This window comes from Dromaius novaehollandiae, chromosome 2, assembly GCF_036370855.1.
Source record: "Dromaius novaehollandiae isolate bDroNov1 chromosome 2, bDroNov1.hap1, whole genome shotgun sequence".
In the NCBI taxonomy this organism is placed as follows: Eukaryota; Metazoa; Chordata; class Aves; order Casuariiformes; family Dromaiidae; genus Dromaius; species Dromaius novaehollandiae.
Window position 1 is genome coordinate 30441715 of NC_088099.1, and position 23219 is coordinate 30464933.

At 39.0% G+C, this 23219-nt stretch overlaps 1 protein-coding gene across 10 annotated transcripts in view; it reads right to left on the reverse strand.

Annotated features, from left to right (window-relative positions):
• The window catches only part of RBMS3 (RNA binding motif single stranded interacting protein 3), a 761325-nt gene that overhangs the window by 8141 nt on the left and 729965 nt on the right, over positions 1-23219 (reverse strand). For 8 of the 10 annotated variants that reach the window (XM_064506141.1, XM_064506140.1, XM_026098805.2 and 5 more), the window contains 2 exons: positions 4560-4640; positions 1898-2025 (listed from right to left, as the gene is read on the reverse strand). In XM_064506141.1, coding sequence (XP_064362211.1) covers positions 1898-2025; positions 4560-4640 — 209 coding nt within the window. Of the gene's footprint in view, positions 1-1893; positions 2026-4559; positions 4641-23219 lie in introns of those variants that run through there. The other 2 variants (XM_064506142.1, XM_026098811.2) reach the window with 1 other exon arrangement.

Here is a 23219-nt window from a genome sequence, read left to right on the forward strand (position 1 = left end):
ATTAATAAAATTATATTTTAATTGAAAAAAATCTTTATTTGTTTTTATATTACTGAAATATTCAGGCATAGGGACTTCTTTTAAGAGAAACTGTATATAATTTTGTTTGTTTCTATAGCCTCCCAGACTTCACATTTCTGCTCACAACTGGCAGACACAAAAGAGGGCACACTTCAGAAGGAAAAACTGAAATAATCATAATAAAAAAATCTGTAGTGGATCTGCCTGTGTCATTAAAAAAGAAAGAAATTCCTCTGATTGTTAATGCCAATGTCATTAGACCAGTATCCATCATCACCACAAGGCAGTAGCTGACAAGGAAACATAAGGCATCGCATTCCCTGAGAAGCTGGGAATTCACCACACTAGCAAGAAACTCAGCAATCATTTCAGTAACGATTTGCAATATAGTTTCATGTGGGAAAAATATCAGGATCAATTGCTCACAGCTTCCTTATGAAGGCTTCTGAAAATATGTCCTTCTGCTTTGATGCTTAAGTGAAAGGGAACTGGAACATGGGAATGGTCAGATCCACATCCCTTCAGAATGCAATCATAAAATCAAGTGAACAGCATGGTACTGTCACATACACTTCACTCTCTGCACATTCTATTATGTAAGTATTTTGCCATCTTTTTTTTTATAGGCACTAGAGAGACTGATGGCTAGAAGGGATGCACACACATAAAATGTGTTTCCAAAAACAGAATACTGGATGCATCAACAAAAAACCTGTGATCAACTGCTTAGGTAGTATACATATATAGACAAATAGGGAGTGACATAAGAAATAGTGAGGTCCATGTTATGGTGGCCAAAAAAGGCAGCTGTGTGATCTGATGCCATTTGTTATTCATCTGTTAGACAAACAAATGTATCTTCAACTTTCAGAGGTCAAAAAAAAAAGAGCGAAACAACTGACAGAATAGTGTAATTCTAACCTTTTCTATGCCAGCTCTTATCTTACGTCTTTTGCACTGTAAGTACTATGTTACGATGTATTGATTGATATATCTAAAATATATTCTTGTGTGACTATTTGTCTACCCCATTCCCAAGATGAAAACTCTGTAATTCTCTTTTCACAGTGGTGCTGACATTCAATGCATATGTACTAGAAAGGATTGGATTTGGGGTACAGCACAGTTCCTAAAATCTGTCCAGCTTGGACGAGTCCCTGTGAGTACTCTGTCACCTGCCCAGGTAACCTAGCCTTTGTGAGGACCAGTTCTAGTGTGACAAAGGAAGAGAGTATTTGAGGACTACTCTGAAGATGAAGGGTCTCTTTAGATGTTCTATGTCCAGCCATCACTGTTTAGATCTTGAGTTTTCCAAGATATTCCATGGGAAGCAAATAAAGCGAGCAGAAGACAGGAGAGAGAATGAACAGTTCTTTTCCCCCTCCCTTTTGCTATCCCTTCTTCCCTTCCCAGCTCCTGCCCCCTCAGTGTCTACATGGCACCGGTTGTGCATGCGCACTGAATACCAAGTTGGTGCAATTTCTACTGCTTCACTAGCCATCCTTTCAGAAATTAACCTTTAGATGTGTTGCATGCCAACATTTTCACCACTGCAAAATTTAGGCCCTCATTATAACCTCTGACACCAGATGCCAGTTTAGCCCAGCATCATCATTGCTAACGCAGTTGTTGAGATCTTTCAGAGTCCAGAATAAGCAGAAGACATTTAGAGAGCACATTGTTGCAGGCAGGAACTCAAAAACAACTTAACAAAGTGAGGCCATCAGCCAAAACCTTCTACAGTTACATTGCTATATATCCAGCACTCATCTGAACTTAATGAAGCTACTCTGAATTTTATTGTTGAAATAGCAGAATTTGGCCCACTATATTCAAGCGACATATCCTTCAGGTCACAAAGCATATGTCTACTTACTTAGACTGTTGGTAAGAATATGCAGGCGCGTGTTCACTGGATGTTTCCACTGTCATCTGTTGCTGTTGACCACTGGCTTCCTGTGACGAAGATGCTACTGTCTGTGGAGAAGTATCAGCAACAACACCCTAGGGAAGCAATAAGAACATGAAAAACTTACTAATTTTGCTCATATCAGTGAATTCCAAGAAGGAGCTCAGCACCAGCTCACCATCCCTGTATTTCTCTAGATGCACCGCATGGCTGAGAGAGTTTGAGATAGCAGAACCACATGCTAACACAAAACACTCCATCAGTTTAAGGAGAGCGCTAATCTAGCAGTGAGAAGCTTCGTTATTATACAGACACCTGCAGTACTTTGCTCTCAGAGGCAGCAGTGGAAAATACCTGCACATCTGAGGGCAGTTCCCTACCCATTCAAAGCCAAAGGCAAAACTCCTACTGACTTCAGTGGAGCCTGGATTTTACCCCTTATCTTTTTATTACAACATATGTATGGCTTTTCTGATTTTCACTTACCTACCCCAGCTTCACAGTGACTTTGCATTTATTTTGTCTGATGTGCAATGTGGTAAGGGCAGAGTCTAGCCTCATCACTCTCTGCTTTATCACATATCATACAGTATTCTAGCCTTCCTAGAAAAGTATTGCACTCACATGTATAACTTTTTATGTATGTTCCCTTTTAAAAATAAATTTATTTCACATTAAAAATATTTATCTGTTATGTCAAAGCTCCAATGAAGCTTTTTTATGTACAGATTTGCAAAATAAATAAAAAAAACCTGACATGTATGAATTTAACATTGTGCACTATTTCTTATCCTATTCAGACCGTCTGATTAAAATTATTTTTAAGTATTTTTTCAGGCTTTCAAAGTAAGCTGTATTTTCTTTCCTTTAGTTGCATGTTTGGTGTGTTGACCACATTAATAATGCTAGCAGGTCTCTTCTGGGAACATAGTTGATTACTGTATTGCACACAACAGAGCCAGAAGAGGGAGCACAAAGCACTTGCTTTGTTTTTATTTGAGTCCTATGTAAACAACAGGTAGTTTATTTTAAATTATCTGTGAAAAAGTATCAGTTTCATTTTTGAGAAATGTAAATGAAAATAGGTATCTATCTCTGCTTATCTCTTGCTTAACAGAATGCCAGTACTATCTTTTTCTGTCTACTTTCTTTTCTTTATCCCTCTGACACTGGCCATCTCATCTTGCAAGTGTAAGCTCTCTGGGGCAGGGACCATATTTTTGGTCTCTACTGACGGAGCATCTGGCACACTCAGGTCCTGGTTCATAATGCTACATAAATACAGACTAACAATAACAATAATCATCATCACTGGATCAGAACAAGACAGGCTATATATTAAGATAATTAATATTTAATTACTATACCGTCTTACTTTATCAGGCATGAATATACCAGTGGGTGATGGTGAGGAGGGCTCAGGAAGGATTAACCTCACTTTCTTATTGGCACTGGCCAGTACAGCATGCAGCTGCACAGCTGCATGAGTCACTCCCTCTCCATTCCACCATCTCCTTTTAATTTGGATTTGTATCTACCCAGTTGGATACCTAAGAATGGCTATTCAAAATAGGCATCTGTGGTCCATTTGTAACCAAACAATATTTAGGGCAAAACTATCCTCAAGCAAAAAAGACTAAAACATGACCAGCTCAGTATGACAAAACAGTAGCAGCCTTTCCAGCTGGAACTGATTTGGGAATCTCGGTAATTGCAGGGAACCGGCAGAAACCAGGATGAGTCCACTTGACTGCTGGTGGAGCCATGCCAACGACACTGCTAACACAGCATCCTCAAAGCACAGAGTAGTAATAACATTGACTCCAAAGCCAACACAACCAAAGATAAAAGTACTGAGAGCCTGGCCCCCCTCATGTTATCCCAGAGTAGGGGAGAAGCTATTAATGACAGAGGGTAGCATCAAAGAGAAGCACGCACTGAAGAGGAATGCCAAGCCTCCCTCCTCTTGCTCTGCTCAGCTGCCCTTATGAAACTGCACCGTGGTGGAGGCCGGGCTGACGCTCTCCCAGCAGCTTGTGGTCTACAGGGTTGAGTAAATACTTACTCATTAGACTGTCATCAGCATGACTCAGCCCCAAGGAGGGAGGGAGCGAATCCTTCCTCAAGGATGAAAAAGCACTCAGTCAGTGCAGCATCCTCCACGTCTGTATATACAAGAGGAAGGTTTCCATTGCTCAATCACTTTTCTGGTGGCTAAATGTTTCAGCAATTACCTATACTTGCTAAGGATCACATCAAACCCTCTTGCAGGCTTCTCTTCTTGGAATTGCTTTTGAGTTCATGGTCTGCTTGTTGGGTTTCTTTTCCTGCCTTTTCCCATCTCCCTCCCAAATACAAGGGGAAAAAATAATCACAGTCACCGATGTTTTATTCCATGTCCTACTGTACAGCAAAACAAATGCAAAACAAGGGCACTTGCAAATCGTCCAAAAAAAAAAAAAAAAAAGGAAAAAAAGAAAGAACGTGCAGTCCTAATTTTAAAAGCAGGAAGATCTGCCATTCCATAAAGTGACTTTAGGCCCCTTTCAAACAACAGGTACAATGACGTGTAATAGATGAGAGTTGTGTTGCCCCTTCACTCTGTTTTCATGGATGGAGTTAAACTTACTTCAATAGGGACAGCTGTTGGAGGCACAGGAGTGTACTGGGGAATGTAGGTCCCTTGCATAGGTGCAGCAGCAGTCATGTACTAGAACAAATCAAAGGCAAATTAACATTAGGAAACCACAATCAAGCTGCAGAGAGCGTAGCAGAAATATGACACTTTCACTTTCCTGTACAGAGTTTGTTGGTTAGGCTATACTCTTTTAATTAATTAGTATATTTCTTTTAATTAATGATTTTAGTGAATGTAACCTATTAGCTATTAAAAATCATAATCTTGAACTTCAAAATGAGGTCACATCTGAATATAGGCAATAGCAAAAGATCTTTCTGGCAGACTCAGATGATTATATTATTTTTCACCTACTTTTTAAAAGCAAGAGACTCCTACTTGCACTTACAAATAAAACACAAAAGAGCGTGATAGCAGCAGATATATAGTGTGTACAGATACACAAAAGTCTAAACGATTTTCTGGAATCATTTAATGATGCCTACAAAAAATTAAGCATGAAATCTGAGACTTATTCCACTCTCTCTATAACCCTATAAATAAGAGCAATGGAGTTTACAGGGATACAAAATTGCAGGGGGGTTGGAACCAAAACAGGAAAAAGACAGGAGGAGGAAGAGATTTCTGAGAGTGTCTCCTTTTGTACATATAAACCCTAACTAAATTTTTATAGATCATTCTTAATATCCAGGGATCTTTTCTCAGCATCTAGAAACCTCTCTGAATTATTATTATAGAAACACACAGTATTAGCTTCTCTATTTTCTCTCCCAAGCACTGTAAGAAACTCTTTTTTTAATTTATGAGTGGATGTGGATTTTGCTATTGGTATGGCACTAATCTCTTTACGTACAGCACTTCCTAAAAAGCTCTTGAGCTGAATGCAACAGATTGTTCAAATCTTCAAATAAAGTAGCAATATTAAGTTGTCAGATCTATATGTACTTTTCCTTCTACAATCCAGTCCTAACTGTATGTCTTCACTGACAAGAATCTCAGAATGTGCTCAATCCCACAACTGACTATATGACATTTCCACTACATGTTATCTTCAAAGACATGCTGAAGATCTGAATCTACCTAGAATGTATTTGATGAATTTTAAAATGAGGTAAATATAGCTTGGCTTCCTGGCAGAGCTAGGAAGTGCTTGCAAGATTTTATTCCGCTGTTTATAGTAAAATTTACATTTAAAGCACTCTCTCACCTCAATTTTAAAATAACTGGATGGTTTGATGTGCCTGTCACAAACATGCATTATGAAATTGCAAAGTGGGGTGCAGAACCTGCAGCAATGCTGGAGAAAGGGCTTAGGGAATGAGAATGGCATATTTAACAATCCCAGCACTAAATTCTGAAGCCCTCATTCAAGGAAAAGAAAAAGAAGGAATGACCTAAATGAAATTGTTTTCTATAGAAAAAAGCTAGTAGAGAACACAGGGAGGACAGAATGTAAACTTGAATTGTAAGTAGCATATTGTGCTGAAAATCATTACAATATTGTTGCTGAAATTCACAGCGTTTTCTTTAACTTGGGCAAAGAGAGACCGGAGCGCCCCCAGTGTATGTGTGCTTGTATCAGGCCACGACTTTCTGCAGCTCCTTTTTCTTCGTCAGAAAGAGAACTGAATTCAACAGTTTTTAATGAAAGCTAAGCCACCAAAGACATTAGCCCAACTATCCCCATTGTACTCGATACAGTAGGGGTATTCTCCTGCCTCAAGGATTAGGAACTAATGAGACTGTTACAGCACGGTGTTCCAGAACTGCTTCCGTTTTATTCAGGCTGCTCTGTCATGTTGCCATCACATGTCAGGATGACATCTGCTTGGTAGCATTGTTCTAAATATGTCAATATTTAACATCAACCCAAAGCACTCACTCTTATAGTTCTGCAAAGACTTACAAGGGTTTTAAATACCTGTCCAACCTAGTTTCTCCCAAAGGAATATACATCTCTTTAATTAAAAGCATCAATTTAAAGAACAAAGTAGCCTTGTTCAACTTTGATTTCCTCAGACTTCTTCCCTGAACCCAGCAGATGATCAGCATACACTCAAGACTCCTAAGATGCAATTGTCTGCTATTCTTTTACCTTACACAAACACATACAAGTTTTATTATACAGACATCAAATTATTTGACTGCCTTTAAATTCAGGTCACTTCATTTTTTGCAAAATCATTTGGCATGGAATTCTGTAGCACAATAATAGAAAGTGTCCAGGAATTAATTGGTCTCTTTGTTGGCACAGCAAGCATTGCTTTTGGTATTGCAAGAGAATGGATAGAGCATCCCACTTGTGCCAGACACCCTAAAGACCTGCAGGAATCTTACGTCTTCCCTGTGTATAACATTCTGCCTGTGTAAATGTCCACAGTAATAGTGGCTCAACCTTTAGATTAAATTGTTTGGAGTTCTTCTTGGCTTGGGCCAAGTTAATTGAACCAATGGCACAAATTAAATCACAGTTTTTCTGGAAAAGAATTTGGCTCGTCAAAGTTAGCCAAGGTTCAATCCTACAGAGAAGTACTGCTGCCTAACAATTGCCTCTTGACCACATAGTATCAGACTGGTATGTATTCTGGGTACATGTACTGTGTACTTCAGTGGAGTACTGAAGTATCTTTAATGCATTTATCTTTGTGAATTTAAAGAAGATAAGCTCATCATTTCACAAAAGAGTAACCAGGTCAACAATTAAACATGTAGGAAGACTTGGAACTGATTCCTAGTCTCCAGACTCTTGCTGAAGGACTCATTGAGGTGCCTGCATAAAAATGTACAAAACTGTACGGACAACTAGGGCTTAATTCTCAGAGATGTGCAGCTGGTCTTAAGTATCTAAATCCCCTTCACGTTCACGAGTAGTCCCAATTGAGACCGCTGCTGCATCTGTTTTCACCATTGAAGGCCTGTCACTGAGATGCTGCTTTAATTTAGTTTGTTTGCTAATAGTATAATCAAAATGGAAATGGATTCCTGGGCAGACACTGAGCCCACTACAGTCTGTGCGTCTCTCTGGGTCTCCCTGCCACTTCACCTAGCTATTTCGTGTAATGGTGTGCTCTAGATGGTGTGTACTGGCCACTCAGGGATGTGGAAAAGAAATTCAGAAAAAGTTGTGAGATTCAGAAGAAAATTGAACCTTTTATACCTGACCTGCTCAGGACCACCCGGGATGAGGACATCCCTTAGCTGAGGGACTTCGTAGTGACGCAGCTGCAAGTGGACCAGAGGTCCAGTAGAAGCACATAGTCTTCATATGGATTTCCATCGGCCTCAGGAAACTAATTTAAGTTAGAAGCAGGCAGATGACAAACACAGAAGACATCTCTGTTAGAAGACTGTCACTGAGATTTATCTATCTTCTCTGTGAACCACACTCACTAAAGGCAAGCTGTGTGTCCATATGTACGTGTGAAAGAGAGGCAGAAAGAGATCTCACATGCTTAGTTTAGAAGTAATTGGTTAATTCTACTAAAGATGAGTATTGTAAGCACTGAAATGAGAGAATCTGAAAAATCCGAGTCCGTTCTTTCTTCCACACATTTCCATTAGGATTAAAGATTCCTGAGCTGGAATGTGATCGGTCATTCAACAAACTATGCGCAAGGCAGAAGAAAAGATTGCTCATTCTTCCACAACTGTACAGCTTTGTCGGTCTAAAAGTAGAAGCTGCTTATTTCTGACAGTAAAATGAATAGTGACTCTACAGGCACAGATGACAGATCTGGTGCGTATAAAGGGGCTTGTTTGGTACTCTGACCCTGAAAAGCTGATCATTTCTACTAGGGAGAAAAAAAAGAGACATTGCTGGTGGTGCTGATGCTCTTAATTTATTTCTAAACTGCTATTATTTTCTTCATAAGTATACAGAGTGTGCATTCTCAGCACTGCCAATGTGCAATATTTTAATATAAATGCATGCTTTATGATGCTTGATTGCTTAATTTCGGACTTCACTTATCAGGGCACCAATTTAGCTTATATGATACATCAGATATTCTGCTCACACCTTGTTCTAATGTGATTTTTCTTCTATCTTTTTGAAAATGCTTGAAGTATGTGAAAAATATATAGCTAGAAAATGAGAGAGTAGTAATATACACTTACACCTCTGCTGCCCTGTGAGAATCCCCCTACATGGCTACAAAGAGTTAAACAAAAGGAAGTAACAAATGGATGAGAAGGTGGGGTGACAGGGAGAAAATGAAACTGTGGGAAGGATAATGTTTACTTCAGAGTGCAACATCAGTTCTTACAGATCTGTGAACAGTGGGGTATCCCAGCCTGGCTCCAAGCAAGACATTTCTGGAGCCTGCCATGAACACTAAACCCATAAAGGCGGCAGGTAGTGGGAAGAAAAAAAAGAGGGAAGGCAGCTGCCTCTATCCAGCAGAGTGAGCAGGTTGCAGTAAGATAACCCATTTCTCCCATCAAAGGTGGAGTTGAGTGACCAGAAGGGAATTTGCAAGAGCTTTTACATAAAGACTAAGGTACAGCTAATGTCCACTTATTCATTTACCCTAGCAAGTCTCTGGCCTGCCATTGTTGGGCCCAAGTTAACAGAGACTCAGCAAGCGACTACAGCTGCGATGCATAGCAGACACCTCCAAAGCCAGCTATTTGGTGCTGCATTTGAACTGAGACAGCACCTGTGAGACTGAGTGCCTCTTGCAACTTAGTTTAAGCCATCAGAAGACTTTGGCTGCACACTTTGTTTGAATTCTGAAGGTCTTTAATAGATATTATTAAAAACCACCCTAAAGTACAATTCTATTTATAGGCCTAGTTGCCTATAAAATAGCACAGCTGTGATTAGAAGAAGACTACTTGATACACGAATTAATTGTCTTGGCCACCATGAGTATTGTGGGATTTTACAGAATGATTACAGTGTAAATCAGAAAGAATTTATATCATATGGCATTAATAGGTATGTTTGAGGTAGATTTGGAAACCCTGAACAATACTTATTCAGACAACCAGCCTCACTGGCTGGACCTGGACAAGGGGCAATGAGCAAGGAATAAATGTTGAAGAAAAGGCCTTCTATAAAGCAGTGTAAAAATGCTGCTTTCTGGTGTTTTGCTTTGTTTTTATATAAATGTATACCAGTTGCAAGAATTAAAAGTCGCTTTTCTTATTTCATCAACCTGCATGCTCCTGAGAGGCACACAGACTTTTCAGTCACGGTCAGAGCCAAATTGCAGAATCCTGGTATATGCCAGTGAGCATTTATACCACAGCAGCCTGCTGAAGGAAGATTAAATGGGCCTCCTCATATGAGTAAAAGCTAACCCATGTATATTAAATGAGCAAGGATTCCACAGTCTCGTCTTTAGTCACTATATGTGGTTTCATATCACTGCATGTGCTATACTACAGTGATAATGACTTAGCCTTTTAGGATTCTCAGAACTAATGCCAGGGTTTGTTGGTTTTTTTTTTTTTTTTTTTTTTTAACCATCTGAGAAGTCTAGACACTGAATCACTAACAGAATTATGTGAAAACATTTGCATTGCTGGAAAACTGAAGGAAATGACACTGTTGCTGGATTTATTTTTATCACCTTTTTTTTTTCCACAAAGGAAAACCTGGCATCCTACTTTCAAATCTCTTTCCTTGCAAAGAAGAAAACCTGCATCTGTCTTTGACCTTTGTGAAGTGGTGATAACTTTAATGAAACATAGAATAAAACTGCTTCTTTTTTGTCCCTGGTTCCACCTTCTCATTTGAAAATATCCCATTCTCCAATAGAAAAGAACACTGCCTTGCTGTGTCCTCTTATCCTATGGTCTGGCTCACAGATGTAGGAACACAGGAATAGAAAAGGACCATCTAGTTCATCAACGCCAGTGGCAGTTCAATGAAATACAATATCCAGCAGCCACAGTTTTTACTTTAAACTTCAAATATCTTTCGCTACTGACAAGCGTTCTCATTTTCCAGCTCAATCCTGTAATTATTCAATGGCTGTTATTAATCTTAGTTTTTCCCAATTAAAGAATGTGAGAATAAAAGATAGGGAGTTTTTGCATATATTACAATATTTTTGCTAATTATCAGCCTGGCCTAAAATATAATGCTATTTTACCACACAATTACCATAGCACTATGAAGAATAGCACTGTCATTCAACAGAATCCCATCACTGGGCCACTGCACTCTTTGTTCAGGCAGAGAATAGAAATCTTTAAAAGATTTAACCTTCTTTCCCTGCTGCTCAGTAATACAAATGTATTTAGGAACACCAGCTATCACTTCCCTTTCAACGCTCCTAATGAGATGTTACCTAATTCTCTGAGTAAGTTAAATGAAGGTAAAGGGAATAATAACTTCAAGAACTATATTTACAAACTAATCTCTTCTTCTCTTCAGGAGTTTGAAGTATCCTTCACAAATCCATACCTTTGGAAAGCAGAGTAATACAAAGGTACTGAAGAAACAGTGTGGATGAGCTAAAACCTCCATATTAACAAGCCTTTATTTCCAAAATTCAGGCTTGCTACTAAAGGAGAGTGATCAGGGCTAAACAGATAAAGACTACTTGGAGTAAATGAATGTGAGAACAGTCAGGTCACCACATACAGCTGTGCACCACGCTCTCATTAGCATGCAAAATCCAGTGTTTGTAAAAACTGCGGTTAATGTAAACATCACTCCAGGAATGTCTATAGAAGCAGATAACCCAAAAGTTAACACATTCATTTTAACCACTTTTTAAAGTGTAAAGGCTGACATTATAAAGGAACTTAAAGGAACTTACCAGTATCTGAAAAGAGGGAAAATGGAAGAAAAGCCATCAGGATGTGAAACTTAAGTTCCTATTCTGATTATATCTTGCATTATAGCCAAATGAAACTTTTTATAGGAATCCTGTCTGTTCTTAGCTTCTTGGTATCTATTTCTCTGCAGAAAGGGGCTTTTTATTTTTTTTCTTTTTCTAATATCCTCTTTGTACCTGTTCTGCCTATGTACATTGTAAGATCTCTGGGGCAAGCTTTTGAGCATGGGTTTGTACATCATTTATTACAGACTGTCCTACCTGCAGCACCCTATATAGAAACAGGGTACAATGACTGTATCATAACAAAAGAGTGAACTGTATCAGTCTTGGTCAACCAGGATCTGTAATCATTGAGGTCCTGTCCTACTTTTACTCTTTCAGATCTTGTATACTGAAGAATAAAGGCGTAATGCAGCAGAATTATAACTGCTTCTTCTGACACAAAAACTCCCTACGTAACCCCTTGGCTGGAAATTCATATGCATTTCTGTCTAAATACAATTCTTTCTATTAATCCCTGATGAATGGCTGCTGATAGGCAGAAGGAAGCCTGATCCATTATAATATTTTCAACATAAGCAAACAAATATATGTGTCAGTGAAAATACAACTCTCAACACAAAGGCATGTTAAACTATTATTAATAACATAGCCATCTATATGAACATATAATTGCTTTCTAGAGGTAAACATGTCTTCTACAGCCTGTTAAATCTCCATGAATTTGAAGACTCTGAAGAGAAGCAAACTACTGTGTGCGAAATTCCAAACTATGGATGAATTTGTTGTTAAAGCAACATGAAAGAAACCCTCGGACTTGTTAAGTAGCAGTTGCATACACCTTCCATTTGCTCTTTCAAACCAGACTGAAGAGTGGACAGCTTATGGGCTGTTTAAGAATGAAACAGATGGAATCAAGGATAATTAAAAGCTAAAAAATATCACAATAGAAACACACACAAAGTTACCTGAATATTAGTATTTCTAATTATCCTTGGAAGCAGGAGGAGTTTCATCACCTCCTGCATGAAAATGCAGTCATGCCTGATGGATATAATGCAAAAAGATGCTAGCATTACACCACAAAGGTATACCTTGGACTCTCTTAAAAGCAGATGGAGCATAGTATTGCTCAGTCCTTCATGTCTAAAAGATTCCTTGAATCTAAAATATTTTGGTAAATTGTAACAATGAATATTACTGGCTTCAAAAAAAAAAAAGAGCAATAAAAGAAAGAAGGCATCTCAAAGCTTCATCTAGAGATGGAGGACAACTTGCCAATTCAGTAAGCACAAAATATCTTGCAGACTTTGCTTGCATTTCCTGCTAGGGCTTACACTGAAAGCTAATGGTGGCACTAAGGATACCCTGAAAATCAGACTTTCCTCCCATATTGATGGTGAACATCCAGGTTCAGGCAAGGCTCAGGCAAGGGGGAATGCATTCTCTGGGACCTGCTGGGCCTTTGTGTCTGAGTGTGCAAGGAAAATCAGCCAGCTGGCTAGCAGGCATGTGTAGACAAATGTCCTGCAAAGCCACAGTGTAGGTGGCATGGATCCAGCAACCCTCTGCAGGGCAGCGCTAAAGACTCTCCTTTTTATATGAACACAGACTCAGCTCTAGGGAGCCTGGCTCTTGGGCCACCTCAATTTGAGGACCTTCATGTCCTTAAGAGCCCTGGCTGCCACAATGGCATGAGAGCACTGGGGGTTTCCAGGCTGCTCAACATGGAGTTCGGATCTTTAAGCTGGGAGTGGAAAAGCCCCTCTGCTCTTTGTGTCTCAGGTAAAGCTTTGAACCCCCCTTGCCTCCTGATGTCCACCTGGGAACCTGCAGTCCCCACTGAGGCTCCCAGCCAGTGCCCTGCTTCTCCTCCAGGACAATCTCACCAGGTCTTCTGCCCAAAGCAGGCTTGCTGGCGGTTTCGAACTTGTCAGTGACGCAGTTCCCAGGACTCATCTCTTCCTAAGTAAGCAGACCTATAAGCCAGCTCATTAGGAAATCTGGAAACCTGCCCAAAGCATCAGACATGGTGGGGCTGCCCTGGAACACGAAATCCTGGGAGTGCCTATGCAGCTGCTGACTGAGAGCTGACATGGAGCAGGAGAGCAACCGAGAGGGATGTTTATACCAGTCGGCAGCTGTCAGGGTCTCGTAGACTATATTTGGATTGGAAAAACCATGAGCCTTTGTTTCAAAAAATTAATTTTTGTTTGGAATTTCTGGTTCATGGGAGAATCTTTTTGAGTTTTTAAAAGATGAATCAGAAAATTTCATAAGATGAATTTCCCACAAGCTGGAAATCATGGATGCTGGTCAGCTAGCTCTCCTTGCCTTTATAACTTAGTCAAAAGTATCAGTCATGTTAATATTTGGTCAGAGTGGGGATAATAAAGTATACTTACCTTCAATAGCTGATGAAAATATTGACACATCTAGAGTACTATGTTTTAAAATAATGCAATACACAACAGTGTTTCTCATTAGAATATGAATTGGGTCGGTTAAAATCTTTAAATGTATTTACATGATCATTAGCTCTGCTTACATGGTGGGGCAGTAGAAGGTTGCTATACTAGGCTTTTTTGTGAGTTTTTTTTTTCCTGCTTCCCACAAAATCTTGCAGCTTTTATGGCATAAAGTTCCCCTTAAAATTAATGTCAATGCCCTACTGTTAGAGTGTGACTGAATAAGAATATTTCAGAATCTGCCCCTAAGTATATTAATTAGCAGCTGTGGGAGGATCTCTGAAACACGTTATTCTGCATCAGCTCCAGGGCTGTATAACCAAAGGAGAAAGCTTTCCTTTTGCCAGGATGCTGGTTAAGTGCACTGAATTATATTGTCATGTCATGAGCTTGTCTATTATGTATGTATTATGAGTTGCTTACAGTACTGAACTCCGAAACTTATTTTTGTGCCAAGAACTGCAACTAATCTCTCCCAGATTAAGTATTCGCAATTTTTTCATCCAATTGAGAAAAAAGGGATAAAAGAAAGATACCAAGTAGAAAAACAGCAGAAGAATAAAATGGAAAATGAAAGAAGGAAAAAAAATCCTGACACTTCAAAAGGCACTCCTCCTTTACCTTAACGTTTCCTGTCTTGTCATCTAATCACTAATTCCCTGATTAAACTGTCTTAAAGAGGCCCTATAGAATGTTTCCCATTTTTGAGTACTGCATGTCTTTCGTGTTATTTCCATGTACCATTTGCTTTGCCTTGTACTGAGATACTTTATTTCGCTGGGAAGATGTGATCAGCATAGCTGATGAAACATAAGACAAACAACCAAGAATGCTGGCTTGATGCATCAGCTCTGAATCTCACTTTGTGCAGGTGGGCAAGTTAAGACCAGAAAACCTGAGTGTTTTTCTGTTTGTTTGGGGATTTTTTTAGAGAAAGCAAGCACCCACTCCCCAGAATACATTATTTAATATAGCTTTTCGGGTGTGCTTAGTATTTCTTTTCCCAGGAATTACATTAGCAATGCTTGAAGGGGCCAGTAAAACAGATGTGTTTTAGTGCTGGCTGAATAGCAGCATTCCAAGGCTGTTCTTTGTATTGCTTCAGTGCTGGCTTTCCAAAAAAGACAGAGTCAGCTCATATAAATTCAAATTATATACAATTACCAATCTGTACAGATTTGTGCTTAAACACCCTCTTACAGTTCTGGATAATATAAGCACAAATATTGGTGGTATGAATTGTAATATTTTTTAGGCCTAATACAGTCCATGCCAAGAGAAAAGCAATTCACTTCAGTAGAAAAAAACCCTCAGTCAGTCTTGTCCTCACTCTCAGTGCATTGATTATAAATAGTTTTAGACAGGGCTAAAAAAAGCATAACGGCTCTCTCAGGTAAACACTTGACAGACGAGTAAAAGTCATAATGGTTGTTCGTGTTACGTATTTTGGGTTAGCACATTCTGAGAAAAATTAAAAACAAAGCAAAACAGAACAGAATCCCCCTCAATTTCCTCCTCTCCTCCAAATCCTGATAGGAAGGGAATTTGAGAACGATAATCCAAGAAGGGAATCTACATTGGGGAAGACATTAATACATGTACAGACACCCATATTTCCTCCTTATGAATGCCCTTTACATGACAGAGCTGTCCAAACAGCACTTAAGGAGTAACAGCAAAATGCTTGACAGACAGATGTGATAAGTTATGGCTCAAAACGTTTGCATGCCAGACAGAAAGGGCGACTTTTTTTTTTTTCCCTGAAAATCTTTTAAGGTAAACTCACTCCATGTCCGCTGGCACGCAGCCATTTTTCTATAAGCTCGTATTACAATGGTGTATTTCTAATGGATTGGGTATGGTGCTTTTCCATTTTGCTAATGAGAAAAGCTAAAGGCCATTACTTGTTCTGATTAAGATCCCGAGGGAAGAAATGTGATGTGAATATTACCAGGCCATACGTAAAGGAAGTATGTGGCATTTCTAATCAATCAGATGAAGGATAGACAAAAAAAAAGTCTTATCCTGTGACTGCAGAGGAAGAAGATATAGGGGGGGAAAGAAACCATAGAAAGTGTCTTTAAAAGGTGACTTACAGGAATCAGTTATAATGATATTAGTATGATCAATGACTATGGCTACTATCTGGGAAGGATGTAATTACCAAAATGAAAACTTTCAAATGGAAAGCCTGATCAAGGGCAGAGGTACTGTCGTATTTCTCAGAGCACTGTCAGCTCTCATGGAGGCAACGTACTACAGTGTCTCCCACGAGCGTTACAATGCTACAAGGTTGAGTTTTGTTTCCATGGGGTGGGAGCAGGCCAAGGGAGGCAGATGTTGTAAAACTTTGCATCCAACTCAAAAACGTGGTAAAGTCTTGGCCCAAAGGCAAATTCAAGATAAGGAAAAGCAAGGCAAGGAAAAAGGAAAACAGAAAAGCCCCTGTCTTGTTTGGCTTTAACAAAAGTTTGCAGTTGTGCGCATTCCAAAACGATTTCAGCAGAAATACACACCATGTTGTAGACCGGTGGGCTTTTCATCCTAAGATCTTAAGATCAAGCCAAAAAATGTACTAAGAGAAGCACTGCTGTATTTGCAGAAAGATACTCTGGAATATCCGCTAAGATTTTTCAATATGCAATTTCCAAACATTTAATCCTGATTGAGTAGAACTTTATCAAAATTATACCTGCTTGAAATATGAAGTTCCTTTCTAAATGGCTTTGTAGTTATTGCTTGAAAATGCTACAAGACATACTCCAAATGGCAAATGAAACCAATAGAGCTTGGAGACGGGTTCTAAGAAAGGACAAGGTCCTTCAAATGTGTCATAATTCGCAGTCAGAGCTGCAGACACATTATTTATAACACATTATTTTCACTGACTATTATAACTCATGGCTTAGTATTAAAACTGACAAAAATTCTAACACACAACATCCTCTCAAATGGAATTTGATGTGACAGATGAATAAAATATTACTGTCTATGATGGCAAAACTCTAACAAGTGCTAAGGCCAATGGGTGGGACAGTCTTGTATACACTCCTGTAACAGCATTAGGTAATCCGGCTTTCCTCTATGGGAAACCACTACTTCTTTGCAAATACTTGGGAATGATTCAAGTAGGTCAACCTTGGAGTAGAAGAAATGGCTATAGCACATTGCCCCATCTACTTTGAAAGAATAGTCACAAGAAACATCATCCCTTTAAATCTGAAAAATTGTCTTCCACCTTTCCTTGCATGAAAGAACATTCCTGAAAGAATATATTCCCTTAAATATCATCAGTGACAAGGCATAGATGCCACTTACAGTCTTGGAAAAAAAAATATGCCTCACAGCTGAGAAAGCCCACCTACTGCTACCAAACTGAAATTCAGTCATCCTTAGCTTTCCTTAGAGGCATATATTTAAAAAAATACTACACAGGCCCTAACAGGAGTTATCAGTGAACATTTCAGATCTCTCTGCTCCACTCATGTGAAAAGGAACAAATGCTGCACAACTGCTCTTCAGCCTGTACGGGCATGTAACCAGAAAGGGTGAAAACATGCCATCCTGTTCAAAAAGCCGCAGCCTAGTTAGTGAACTGTTCTTCCCAGGAGGATCTGGTCGTATCTGTTGGTAAGTTGGCTGCCTTTCTGGTTCTGTGATGCACTTCTTCACTTTGGTACGTTAGCCATTTGGCACACTGACTGACTGAAAAGCTCCGACATCGCCATTTTGTACTGGCACTGGTGGATCTGCAAAATGTTCCCTTTCTGTTTTCCTTCTACATGCAAAAAAAAAAAAAAAAAAAAAAAAAAAAAAAAAAAGATGAAGTGCTGTGCAAATATTTGCACTGGAGAAAGTCCTAATTGCAGGAAAGATTTTCTTTTCCAAGAATGTGACAAAGATAACAGAGTGGCTATTTTCCCATCAAATAAATTTTTATCAACACCTTTAGGGCCATAGGACTTAGCATGATTCACCTTACAAAGAAGGATCACTGCTGACATATGAGCATTACATTGAACTCCCAAGCCTTAAAATACAAATCAGAATAGTTAACATTTACAAGGTGTAAAACTGGCTATTCATGAAGCTGTAGAAGGGAATCTGCAGATTTCTCTCGCTTATTGGCTGGTTTCAGGGGCAATGAATTTAATCTCAGAATAGGGAGTAGGAGGGTGTGATTCTGCCAGCCTGTCCGGCAGTAATATCCCCTACTAGCCTTGATGCAATTATAATTGTGAATTGAAAGAGCATCTGCTTTACTGGCATCCTAGCCTCAGGACTGGAACTTTCTGCTTGCTGTGAGGGATCATGAGAAAGACTACACAGAGCGTGAGGATGAAAACAGAAAAAGACAGATTAAAACCATAAAATACAACCACAAAGACCCAGCTGTCCATACTACTACTGAAGTCAAGGATATGAAAAATGTCAAAACATATTTGATATTCTTGATGTATTTTGACAGTGAAATTTAGCTGAGTGTAAACTTCTAGTTTACAAACTTTTTCATTATTATTACAGAGGATCTGCTGACAATATGAGTTAACGACAGATATTTGGGGAGAAGCAAATCAACTCCAATGGTAGACACACTGAATAGGTAAGAAGTAAAGCCAAATCTAACCAGAATAGGTAAAATCTGTTCTTTTCTTACTGGGAGGAAAGTGCCAAATAGTTCAGCTGCTGTGAGAGGGACAGGCAACAGCGGTCTATCCCTCCGAGAAGCTCGGTTTGCCTGCAGCATCCTTTCCTCATCAGAGGCACATTGAGCCGTCTCTAGGTTAGCAGGAGGATCTGCTGTCCATGATATAAGGAAGAGTCCACTCTACGGAGTTCGTTTTCCTTGAAGGAAACTGAAGCATTACTTGGCTTACTTATCTAAGCAGTACCATCAGATTTAATGTTTTGAAGCACTTTGAGAATATAACCTGTAATATAAGTGCTGCTGTTACTATTTATCAGTTATTTTCTGCCTCAGGATATCTCTCTAAAGACTGAAGTCCTGTTACTCCCAGGAGGAAAAGTGAATGATATAGATCCCCTCTTACATAACTTGTACTTCCAAGAAAAAAACCAGAAGTGTTCAGCAGCTATCTGCGTGATATGGGCCTCTGCTGCTGGAGTTAAAAAGTTTCCGCCGAAATTCCACAGCTGCCTCGGCTGAACTGCTTGCAGAAGAGGTGCCTCAAACTAACAGCCAGTGTTGCGATTTCTTAGTTTGCAACAGGCCTCATTCTGTCTGCAAGGCTCTCTAGAGGCACTAATCCGTTACATGTCTGTGCAAGATTTGTAATTGCAATCATTTATTACCATTCCTTGGAACACATATCCAATAGTGTATGCAATACCATACAATTCCTAATATTAAAAGTAAACTCAAGATGATGCCGTGATGCCCAAGCCATATTTTTCTCTTTTGAAACACATGAAAATATAATGCCAACCATGACATTTATAGGAAAATTAATGAAAAGAGAGGCTGGATTTACAAGCCTTGAAATGTATCATTCTTTTCTTTGCCTTCTGTTGCATGTTAATTAATTTTTTCTATCATTTTTGATTTCCAACACTTTTACATTCAGTTTTAAAGAAAGGATAGAAATTTCAGGAAGGTCAGCAGTCTTCTGCTCTCGCTAGCTCAGGTGCAAGCTATACAAATAATGCTAGGTAACCTCCTTATTCAAGATGTCCATACACAGAATGGATTTTTTTGTTTGTTTCTATTAATCATTTCTTATGTTCTGCAGTTCATCAAGGAAATTTGAAATTGTTGCCACTTGTATAATTTTCTAGTTATTAATAAACTTAATGAATGTGTAATAGGATTAATCTTCTGGAAAGTGTAAGTGAAAAAAAGACATTCCTTTTCTTACATCAAAGTAGAAAACTTCAATTAAAATAAAATAAAATAAAATAAATTATGGCCAACTTGATGAAACAGCCATTTATTTTCAGAAAGCTAAAGTTTCTGAGAAAACCCTGTCATCTTCACAGGAAATCAGCCCTACTGGCTAGCTGGTAGCAACCCTACGTTAAAAGAAAGGCAGCAAAATAATTTTTGCTAGATAATTACCTTTGCATACTAAAATCTTGAGCACCCAGTTGGACTATGTAGATAGACCATAATCTGTGGGAGTATCATCATAGCCAAATATTTACTCTATCTTGTGATTATGCTATTTTTGCCACTCTGATTAACAGTGGCAAAAATGGTCAAAAATGAACAAATACAATTCATTTTTAAGCCCTGTGCAGGTGTTTTAGGTGGAAAGGGTTGGTAACAAAGCAGAATCATGCTAAACAGTATTGAAGGAAGGGAATAGTTAGGTGCCTTAAGGGCTGAAAAAAAAATCAGTTTAGAAATCATAACGATCTTTAGTCTACACTGCCAACCCTGTGTACAATATTGGTTGGCAGGTGAGAGAACACAAACAGAATGACAAGTTTGCATCAGTGAAATCAGTTCGCATCATAAAAATATTATACCGATTTGAGGGAAACGTTCAAGAGAAACACATTCAGCATAGAAAAACAGGGAATTGAAGCTGGGGAATGTGCAATAGCTTGGCCATTTAGCTACTAAGCTTCTAGGAAACTGCCTGCTGCTATAACGGCTCCAATTAAAAAGGCAAAATTGGGTGCATTATATTCAAAGACCATAAAGCATCCCAAAAGAGTAAGGAGGACTAACTCCCTGGGAGTGGAAAAGGATGGTGCCTCTCTGAGACACGATCGCTCCCTGAACTCATCCTGATGTGGTGCAGCTCTCATCTGCCACACAACAGAAATCTGCCGTGTTCAACAATTCATTTACCTTGCTAGAAAAACAACTCAATTCAGCAAACTCCCAAATTCACTCGATGCAGCTGCTCTCTATCCCCTTGTTGCAGTTTAATGAAATGTGCTGACTGAGCTGTTTCATAGTAAATATTAGTTATAGCAGAGCTTGCCTCCCAAATTGAGTCTTTTTGGAGCCAGAGGGTTCTGCAGCACCATGGCACTGACACAGAGTCGCCCATAACTCAAAAATAATAAAATACCATTGGAGGGCACAGAGGTTATTGCCATCAGCAGCTCCCTATGGAAGTGTAAATCATCTGAACAAAGCTTACCCTTTTTTGAGAACTTACTTCAGGCTGAAATCACAATATATACAGGATACCAGTGTCTTACACGGTGTATGAAGATGGTACCTTTCAGCTCCTTCGTTTAACCTTGCTTCACAAATGAGTGAACCCTGAACAGGCTGCTCTTTCCAGATGAAGATAAGAAAGATCCCTCAAAACTCTGACAATTTGTCTTTGAGGAAGTTTAAACCTTTGGGCTATCAGCTTGCTGACCATTTGATAAGTCATGTGGATTAACTGTGAAGTGCACTGTGCACTGAAGTTCAGAGGGATAGACTGTGGGAAAAGACAGTGAAATTCGATGGAAAATCATTTTTCAGAGCAGCAGCAGGTCCAGGCCTTTGCTCTACACACAGGTTATGACATTTTTGTCACTGTGAGTAAAATGTGGAAAACACTGGACAACAAGCAAATTAAATTAATTTTCAATTCCACTGTACATGTTTTCAATAATGTGGCAGTGTGTCACCTTCAGAAATGTCAGAGCATCTATAAACCAGTGTTTCCATGCAGTCCCAGCAACCCTGGCAGTGAAGTTTTTCCTACAAAAGTCACTGGGAACATAATTCAAAGCTTGCTGCTCAGAGCAGAAACATACTGCTTAACAAAATGTGCCCATCCCATCAAAAAAAAGCAGCCAAAAGCTAGAAGTATACTTACTAATCCACACAAGGTGAAATGAGTCAGTTGTGACTCTTGATCCCAAATGTTTTTTCTAAGTGAACTGACACTTCTTCTAAGTTTTCAGACATTGAAGATAAAATGTTATTTCAATGTACAGCTCTTGTCTGAGACCTGGTACATCATGCTCAGTAAATATTTTTAAAAGTTTGTATAATTTCCTGAATTTGCAGAACTTTAATAGAAAACAAAAATTAAATTGTTCTACTTAATTACTTGTTTTGAACTGAAATTACAATGTTTCTTTGCAATGAAAAACAGAGGTTGGAGATGAAAAAAGGCTGTTAGACCACTGTTTGGTTTTTATGGCTGAAAGTCCTTCCTGTGCATTTTGAGGTGTATGGTCCAGCTGAGTTCTAGGTGTCCCAAGTGATGACCTTTCCCTATTTCATTTTGAAGACTAGCCTAGCTCTTAATATACTACCAATTTCTGCAAGATATTTGATTTACACTTTCCCTATTTTACTTTCAGCTCCTTATTCATATTGTTAACAACATTCAAACTATTTACACCTTTCAATAGAAGCCCCTCATATACCTACACTGTGCTAGATGCTACTGTTGTGTATTACTTTTATGCCCTTTCTTCCTACCGGAGTAAGTTTACGATGTCTGTGACGGAAGTTGCTATAATTTAAGTAGCTCGTCTTAGGTGGAATTGATATTACCTGAAAGATTACAACAGTGCTAGGTAGGAACTAGCCACTTTTCCATGTAATATTTGTGGTGTTCTTTTCTGCTGAGGGTACAGCCCATTCAAGGATTTCCGGCTTTCTTGCTGTGCGTACAGCTCAGGTTTCCAGATACCCACGCGTGGGTATCTGGAGCACATGAAGACACGACACAACCACACAATTGTTTCCCAGATCTTGGCAGTGAAGAGCTGTGGAAAACCAGCTTTGGGGAACGTTTCTTCTTACCCTTCACACTACCACAGTTTGGCAAAAAATCTCATCTCTCTAAGACCCTCAAACTTGTCTTGGACTATAGAGGCCTCACAGAGTTTGTCTGCGCCACTGATTAATTTGGATTTATTACTTCTCTGGAGAGCCATATGCTTTCTTTCTGCCATGCACCTGAGTCTACTTTAAACATAGGCAGAATATAAAAAAACAAGATTCATTCTAATAAGGCAAAGAGTTAAGTTCTTGATTACAAAATTGAAAACACATTTACTAAAGGAGAAACACATCAAGAAAATACAGATGACAGACCTGACATTTAGAGTACTTTTGTTTTCCACCTTTTATCGAGTTTGTCAGTTGTAGGTGTGGCAGGATGTTACAAACCTGGAATTATTTTCAGCTTTTCTTTAACCTGTTGTTGGTTCCTCTTTCCTGCTTCCCTATCTGGTAGATAAGCAGCCCCTTTCAGCTAAATCTTATCCAAATCACTAAAAAACAAACCAATCTAAAGCAAAGCAACCCTTCTCTTCCCAAAACCTACCATGTTATCTGTGGCATCAACACAGTTTCATATGAACATGCATGGTTTATACACTTTATCTCTTTTTCTCTTTTCATTTGAAGTTTTTAGGAAAATGATCTACCTACTTGCATAGTCGCTAAGCATATGGGT